The 9067-nt window shown below is 34.8% G+C and overlaps 1 protein-coding gene across 9 annotated transcripts in view; it reads left to right on the top strand.

Moving 5' to 3' along the window:
* Positions 1 to 9067, top strand: part of LOC111245218 (solute carrier family 71 member 1-like) — a 37536-nt gene that overhangs the window by 3578 nt on the left and 24891 nt on the right. For 3 of the 9 annotated variants that reach the window (XM_022793267.2, XM_086982011.1, XM_022793263.2), the window contains 2 exons: positions 2849 to 2921; positions 8093 to 8188. In XM_022793267.2, the coding sequence (XP_022649002.1) occupies positions 2865 to 2921; positions 8093 to 8188 (153 nt within the window). In that variant the 5' untranslated portion in view covers positions 2849 to 2864. Of the gene's footprint in view, positions 1 to 2829; positions 2922 to 3071; positions 3089 to 3432; positions 3498 to 8092; positions 8189 to 9067 lie in introns of those variants that run through there. The other 6 variants (XM_022793265.2, XM_086982010.1, XM_022793268.2 and 3 more) reach the window with 5 other exon arrangements.

Genomic DNA, 9067 nt, shown 5'->3' with positions numbered 1-9067 from the left:
TAGGCGGGACATGAGTTAATTTGCTTCGCCTACAAGAGAAGTTTTAAACGTGATACTGAAATGAAATAAGACAGAAGAATCTATGTTCTCCAGATTTATGTCTGTGTGATTTGAGTCTCTTCTGTGCTTTAAAGAATCGATCATAAATTAGCGTCTCCTACTGTCGAATCTTTTAAACAGTCCATCGATAATGGAGTTAATTATAATAATGAAGATCGTTACTGGATTTTTTTCGTTGCCCAAATTTTATAGGGTGTATAAGGCAACCCATATTTTCTTAGTACCTCATTGAGCTTTTGTTGAAGTATAAAGAAGCGCGACAGTTATCTCATTTGTCTGCCACAGTTTTGCTTGCCTCAAGCATCTTTAATAACAAAAAAACTAAAATTAAGTTGCGATTCATAAAACTCATTGCATTGACTTATATCACACACCACTTTGCGAGTATATGGGCCAGGAGCAGTGGGATTACATGGGTTACTTATTTCAAGCATATATGTAACCAGATGGCATCGATGCTAGTTTTAGAGAGCGTTTTTTTATAAATCATAAAATGAAGTGGCCTTAAAGTACAAATGAGTTTAATAGGATTGCGTATATATCATGTTGAACTAAAGTAACAGGTTTTCGCATTCGTTTTATTGCATGTCGTTACCGTCAACGACGTGTTACATATGGTCACTTCTGAAAGAAATTCAAACAACTTTATTGGCATAACACATTGTTCGCGTAAAAAAGTATTGTCAACATATGCACCACTCGGCGGATGGTCACAATCATGTATTAGAGTTTACTATTGATAACTATTTACGATAAAACCACGCATAAGCACGATAGTTATACAAGATTTAATGCCGTTAAGCTGGCTTTGAAAAACCGAAAATAATGTTACTGTTGCTCCTCAGCTCTCGCACAAAATGCAACTGTTGTTGTTAGTAACTGGGCCGTTAAAAACCCGGCTTTCAACTGCGTTCAGAACTTTATGTTGACCTATAGTAGACGAATCATAATATTTGATCTGCCTAACAGTAAAGTATTATAAAGTATCGTATATACAGTTACAGTCCTTATCACTTTGCTTTTAATTTAGTTGAATGACTAACTTCTTTGTGTGAAATCATGGGTAACCTACATGCCCCCATTTCCGATATAAAGAACTCTACCTTTTGAGGTTATATGAATTAACAACACAAGTGCCTTTAATTGATATTTTTTCGGTAGTAAGTTAACCGCAGAACGCCAGTTCACATCACGTAATGGAAAAAACTGGTACCATTTGTTTCTGCCCCGTGGTTTGCCTTATGTATCAAGCTATACGAGAAATGTACAGTACCGAAAACATTTAGATATGTACTGACGTAGTTGAGGAACGGATAATTAGGTTCTGACATTGTTAAAGTCAGATTGCTACCCTACATGTCTTTGTCGCACGATTTTCATATATGACCTATTTAAGCAGCCAAATTCGTATCTGTCTCTGAGTCTCCAATCTGACTAATTTTTTAAATGTAAGTAAGTCTCATCGTAGTATTAGTACCTTTCTTTTTCTTTTAACTAGGTTCTGCTTTGTCTGATTATCGTAACAAAGAAAAGCAATTGAAAGCATGACTAAATTTTTTTTTATTCGTCGCTTTAGGCAATCAATCCAGTGAAATCAAGTAGTCAGTTTTTCGAATACCAAAATAGTTAGGCCAAAATTAATTTCTTTACTAAGTTTTATTAATAAAGTTACGATTTGTATCTGCTTCGAAAGACACGACAACAACATACATTACACGATCATGATTAAATGAAGAAGCAGTTTGTTTTACTTAGTATTACACTAGAATTTATTCTTCATTATTAAGTTCAGTAATAGTTTTCAATAAAAGTTGTAAGTTCCGGCATCTATTCAAACTGACTCTGTAAGAAGCATTTTCACAAAGATGAATACGTTGAACAAGTACGTCTACTCGTTGCATCTACATGCCTACGTAATTGAAGTATCTTGCATTGCTGTAAATAAAAATATGTATAGATTTCCACATGTAGCCCTCAGCAACTACGTACTGTCACTCCTGCGCGTACGTTTTTTTCTCTCAATTTATTTGGCTAACTGAAATATTGTATTCATATTTCTCCATTACCTAATAACTATTTTGCACTAAACGCCACAAGTAAATATTTAAATGTCCATTACTATTGTTTTTTGATCAATCATGAAAAAAGATTTAGCCACAATGAAATATGGTGAATATACTTGCAAATAATAGTCGTCTAATAAACCATTTCTATCAATAGGATGGCTCTCAGACAATTTTTCTATAAAGAAAAGATAGGAAATTGAAATTTGGAAGCTGGTAACATTCATGAGAAGTTTAGTTACATTAGTACATGTCCCTTCAGATTTCCGACAACGTATGTTATGAAACGCATTGCCCTTTTATATGCGGGCTTGAACTGAAATTTTTTCTTCAAATCCAAAGTTGTTCCTAAGCCTATTTAAGTAAAAACAAGCATTTCAACGGAATTCTCTGAATATGCAAAAAGTGTCATTTCAGTGTCATGGCCACGTTTATTCAGTCCAGTCTACGTTCGCCTTGATTAAATCGTCAATTTAGGATTTAAACCACTCATTATTTTAAGTTCATAAATAATGATTAATAGTAACTGTGCCGCCAGCGATAGATTTACTAAGGTGACGCCCCAAATCGCGCAAAAAATTTAAAAAATATGAACTGTTGTAGATCATATGGATAAGCCAATTTTTGTATCAAAATCATTACACTGAACGAATTTTCAATCCGTTTAAGATGGTTGTTTTCCCGAATTTTACATCTGATTGTTAAGCAGTTAAAAATTACTTCAGACGGCTGGCTCCCACCATGAAACGAAGTATGTGTACGCCTGGATTCGCACCTGGACCACCACGTCGCTTTAAGGTGAGCAGGCAAACAAGTTATCCACTGCGTTATCATAAATCCTCGCTTTCTACCTAACATGTAAATCTTCGGATTTTTTGGAAGCTGTGTGGAAACTGGCGATAAAATAGAGCTCCCATTTCAGACAATTCGGCTTTGCTGGGGGATCGTCCAGCATGCAGAAACTGGTAATTTGTTTGCCAAATATCGACGGCAACGCACCGTTTTTCGCGATAGCCGCGAGATTGTTCACATTCTCCTTGGAAGAAGCCTTTTTTCGATAGTACTGGTTTCGAATCGACGCATCCTTTAAACTGCTAGCGAACAGTCACAAAAAAGCCCTGTGTATCAAGTCACTTTTTTTTCGTAAATATGTTTAATGAAATATACTTTAGACCATTATTCTTATCCCAAACGCCGATGCTGTAATGATCTATCTGTCTATATTTAATCTACCAAAAGTCTTTAGTAGCAACTTTGTCCGGTTCAAAGCAATCTTTTAATGCAGGTATGTTGGGCTGATTTTTTTAAGTTGCTAGAACCTCCGCCCGAAAAGTGCAGCCGATCAGCCAAATGTGACTCTCGCTAAAGGAAAAGGTTAGCTCTTTGCTATACAGTGTAAATTAAGGAAATAATCTTTTTTTTTTTTTGCTATCGAGAATTCGCGAAAAATAGATATTTCAAGGTTATTTTTTTCAAGTTTTACAAAATGAGGTCTACGTGGGAGTGTGAAAGCATTTTCGATTTTTCACCTCTTTGTCACATATGTGTTAGTGGATGGTTTTTGCTGAAATGATTCATAATTAGTGAAAATAGTCATCTCGGTTGTTTTTTTTATAATGTCCAAGTACCGTTTTTCTTATAGTGTTAAAGGAGTTTAGTGGGTTAATCAATATGCAAAATAGTTGATGAATCTGAATGATCTCGATATTTACAATCCGTACTCTTCGGTCGTATAAATATTATGTTTCGTGTAGTAGGATTTATTGGAATGAAAGGATCGAAAAAATACAGCACAGTATTAGGCCTATGTTTGTTATTAGGCCCAACATGACTTAGAATTAGAACAGGATGATAGGATGACAGCAGCGTGGTAACAGGAGTGTTAGAACAGTTTAATCGGGTAACAGGGAAACATGTGGAACAGGGTAACTGCAACGGGATAAATGCCACAAATAAACTGACTGAATCGGAAAAATAGCATTGCTGTAATGGGATAGCGGCAATGAACTAACAAATTTGATGTTTTAGGGCTTTAAAATGAATTGCAACGGGATAACTGTAGAGACGTTGGTCTATAATTATTAAACTGCAGTCTGTTTAGCTAGGTATCGTGCGAATCAACCCTTCTTTCGCTGGTGATGTCTCTCCAACTATAAATCGTGTTTTTTGTAGTTCTTGTTTGGAATCTCTGGTAAATATCTCGAGAAGTGGTTGAAGCTGATGTGAAAAATATTTCGGTGATATTTTTTACAAAAAAAAAACTCGCCGAAGTGCTAGTCAGATATATATATATATATAGAGGTTTATGTTGAAGGATATTATTGGCTATCAATTGAGAGATCTTGAAAAGCTAAGTAAAAATGTTGTAAATGTACTGTATTTTAAACTGATGAAAAAATAAGCATGATGTCTGTGTTTCTTACGTGGCCATGAAGTGAGAATTTGTTTTGAAGAATATCGAACGGTTTTTGGGCGAATCCCTAGGTGGCTTATGAGGCGAATATTTCTGTAACACTTTTGTTTCCAAAATATCCGTTAAAAGATCTTTTGATAGTAACATTAGAATATCAAAACTTTCCTATACAAAGTGGCGCTCTCTTGATTATTTTCTCAATGCCAATCAATAGATCGCGACAAAACAAGTAAAAACGCAGTACATCTTCCTCTATCTAAAATAGATATTTCAGCACGAAAACCGTCAAAAACTGAACACGTAACTCTTTCGTTTATGTTACACTGGGATAAATATTTTGCACATTGAATTCTGTGCTGGAGATATTTCTCGGCACCAATCAGCAATTCCCGATAAGCTAAAATACAATTTCCATTTTTGGGTTAAGAATGCGATTCCAGTAGTGAAAATATAACATGGTGTTATATGTAAATCGTTATTCTTTGCGATCAACTGGTAGATCTCAACGAATTAAGTGAAAATATTGCAGATGTCCTTATCTTGAAACAGATATTTCAGCGTAGGAATGGAGAAAATCTAATTAGTAGTATTCATTCTCTTATGTAACACTGGGTTGCAAAATGAGCACCAAAACTGTTTCGAGTGGTTTTTTGGGCAAACTTTTAATAAACGTTACTTGGAAAGTTAGGCTACGTGAAATGCAAATCGAATTCATTTGTCACGTTTATGAAATAGTAACGCATATGTGTTGTAAGGTGACTGAAACATGATTAATGCTGGCGTATACTATTATTTACATTAGGTCGGGTGGCATCAGCAGAGGAAATAAATTAAATCAACCGATGTGAGAGAGGCGCTGGGTGAAGCCGTATAGTCTTTCTCTCTACACTACAAAAACTGTGTTTGTCTGTCCGACCCAAGTCTGATTTCTGGCCTAGCTAAAGGTCATCTTAGGAAAGCTGTCCGTAAGGTTGAAAACATAACACAAGAGTAGCTGAATACTTTTCCGAATAGAGTTTGCTTTTTATTCCATAGAATGCAATGTAAGTTTAAGCAAGTTGGTCGTTTTTTGCGATTCTTGCCTTCCTCAAGAGTTTTCTTCCAGGAATATATAGGAGGATTTCTAGGTGAATAAAAATGGAATACATATTGCTGTACCTAAATGGATGTTCCAGCGCGAAAGTAGTTAAAAACCCATTAAGAGGTTCGTATTCATATTAATAAGGTGAAATTGCGTTTAAAGTTATTTCTAAGGGTTTTTTTTAAGCCAACTACTGATAAGGGTCGGTTGGAAAGTTGTAGCGGCTCAGATGATATATAAGTTAAACATCTTTTTTAAAAAATGTCATTTGAGAGAAACATTAGAATATGAAATTATTTGTGTTACCTAAGGTACAACCTTGATGGTGTCAATTTTTTTACACCAGTTAATACATCTCAATGAGTTGTGTAAAAATGTGATATATCCACCTATAGCTCCCAACAGCGTTGAAAAGGAAAAAAACCGAATGTGGTATTTTTTTCGCCAATGGGATAATAAGGTGACTTTTAATTAGTTCTTTTGATGATTCAGCTTTTAATGAGCTAAATAAAAATGCATTATATGTTTATATAGAATATACTTCAGTTTTCGAGTCGAAAATGTTGTTTGAAGCGTAAGAACTTAATTTGATATTGTGTTAAAGGAGAGTTTCTTACGCCGGTCGATAGATCTCGACGAGGTAATTAAACACATCATACATATAATGCGAGATCTAAGCGAAAATAGCCAAAACTATAATGACCGTACCTATCTAACAATTCAGTGAAAATACACTTTTAGACGCTTTCGAGTGGTTTCTTGGAGGGTGTAACAAATGTCAACTGAAAGCAACTAATAAACTTGATTTTCGTGAAAAAAAATCATTGACCATTTTTATTATAAAAATGTTTCAAAATATGTAAATACTAATCCTGAAGAAACTTAAAAAAAACTTTGGTGACTTCCTAGGAACAGAGTCAACACATCTTCTAGGTTTTATAGAATCATTACGAAATGTTCAATACACCTTCATTTAATTTAAAATGTGCAGTTATTTATTATAGAATAAAAGAAAAATAAGAAACTTTCGAGCCCCGGTGACCTCTTGGGAATAGGGTTAATAGGTTAGCCGATTCTATAATTCGCAATATCTATTGAAGTCGGTCGAAGACCACTTTATTCGCGTACGTTTCCCAGAGGTCAGCCGACACTCAGCCCTATTCACGTGCGTCCGGGAAACCGAAACTGCTACCCAATACTCAAAAATCCTCAAAATCACGTTACAGAAATATACCAAAAATCAGGGTACCACAGGCAAGAGAAATCTTGAGTTGGCTGATCATATTGGCGAACATATTAAAACAAGTTGATGAGTGCAAAAGAGTAACTGGTTATATGCACAATGGGAGAACTCTAGGTTTATCTAATAGTTGAGTTAGGCTCAGTGTAATATTAAAGAATTATAGTAGTTAAACAAACAGCAAAATAAATGCGAGGCGACACTTGCAAGCCCATTTAGTTTTTACTATATGTGTGGTGGGCTCTTAATACGGTTAAAAATCTTGAGTACTGTTGACACCTTCTAAAATGTTTATACTTCACAATTTTTGTGGTTACTCAATATTTATTATTATTTAGTATGTTTTTTTAGCATATAATTCAGAGCTAATTATTCTTATAAGCATATTCTTCTTTAATAAAAGCTCTCACTATAAAACGAAGGTCATTATTTCCGTGACCGTTACTGTTGGTTTTTGGTATAGCATGGGATTTAAGGGCTATCGGATAGTGAACATTTGAGAATGAATGCATTTGAAGACAATTATGGCTAAACGTTGGCCAAAAAAGGAAGGTTCCCAAACAGCGGACAACTATCATATTTAAGGAGGTGCGTTGTTTAAAATCTCCGCCATATTGTCTTGATTTTTCCTTGATTGCGTCTTTCTTGGAAATAATAATAATTCTATAAAAATAAACGATCAATCATTAGTGCGTAAGTACGTATGAAGTAGCGTCTCGGTACATTGGGCATGCATACTAGGGCCATGCACACGATCTGATTTAATTTCCCGTCCTCTATATTCTTGTACCTCTTTTTTATTAATATAGTCATCATATTTGCCTTGATTTCCTCTCATCTTTCACGTTGAATGCAATCGGTCTTATTACGTTACTCATCTTCTTCAAATAATTTCTACACTCTCTATATTTCGTTTCTTCTGTGCGAAGCGTAAGATACCTACGAGCTTGCTAATAGCCACTATTAAAATAATAGAAAGAGACTACCAAGCTTTGATAAAGGTGTTTTTATTAGACCAAGCATTGCGTAATCTTGTGCTTGCAGTAATGGGCACACAATAAGCCAAGCAAGACGCACACCTTAGACTCAACACCGCCGAGTTTTTTTTATTTTAAGCAACAATGCGCTGTCTAAAATGTAATTTATGTGTCTACATACTTATTTCTTAACATAGTAATAACTAATAGCGATCAATACCGATGTCAAGTAAGACCCCTTAATAACTTCGTTTACAGGTGTCTGGCATCGGTCAGCCTTCAGTGTACCATGCTGTTATTGTTATTTTCTTCGAGTTCTTCTCGTGGGGATTGCTAACGACCCCGATGATCACCGTAAGTAATTTTCCTGTTGCGAAAAAAGGCATCTCTAGCAAGATTAAACTCAATTTTAGAATATTAATGGGAAGAAGTGTTATTATTTGCAAAAACGATTTAGGTAAGCATTGAGCATTAGAACCAACCGCGTTTAGATTCTAATATAGATGTCAGTCTGACCACAGGAAAAAGCAAATTTTAAAAGCATTTTTTTGATTGAAATTCGTTAAGGAATCGGCTTCAGGTACATAGATAGACATTAAAGATAGCAAAGGTTAATCACTAGCAAAAGCTCTACGATAAATAAGATAAAAATAAAAAATGAAAAAAAACATAAAAAGTATTGTCGACATTAGGATAGCGGAGAGCATGCGGTTAGCATAAAAGACGCAACCTTTTTCCTTTGAAGAACATGCTTGTTTAATACTACTCTTATTCGCTTCGACTTAGGATCTAAACCGACAAGTTCTTTTAAGTTTTAATGAATAGCGGTGAACTAATACATGCCAATAAATGGCTTTTTCTTCGCCCTCTAAATACACTAAATTTTTTGAGTTTAGCTTCCATAAAATGAAAAACATATTTCGCATTAAAATTATGGTAATAATACATAAAAAGTAAGTGGCAACTACATTTTAAACGTGCTGAAATGAAAATCTGACTATTTCTTATGAAATGAAGAGGGGGATTTAGTTCTAGTATGAAGAGTGGGGACGAGTAACTTTAAGGTTCAAAATGAGGAGCTTAAGCGGAGCTAAAAAAATGCAAATATCTAAGAATAGCGGTTTACAACGATAATGAACTATAGAGCAGGCCAGTTTCAGAAAATATTAAAAAGAACACGACGTTGAATAAGTAGTCTTGTACAAGATTTCAGGTTCAGAATCAATATTTAAA

The sequence above is a fragment of the Varroa destructor genome, unplaced genomic scaffold, assembly GCF_002443255.2.
Source record: "Varroa destructor unplaced genomic scaffold, Vdes_3.0 BEIS01000002.1, whole genome shotgun sequence".
Classification (NCBI taxonomy): Eukaryota; Metazoa; Arthropoda; class Arachnida; order Mesostigmata; family Varroidae; genus Varroa; species Varroa destructor.
Note: the sequence above shows the minus strand (reverse complement) of the source record. Positions and strands in the feature narration are given on the sequence as shown.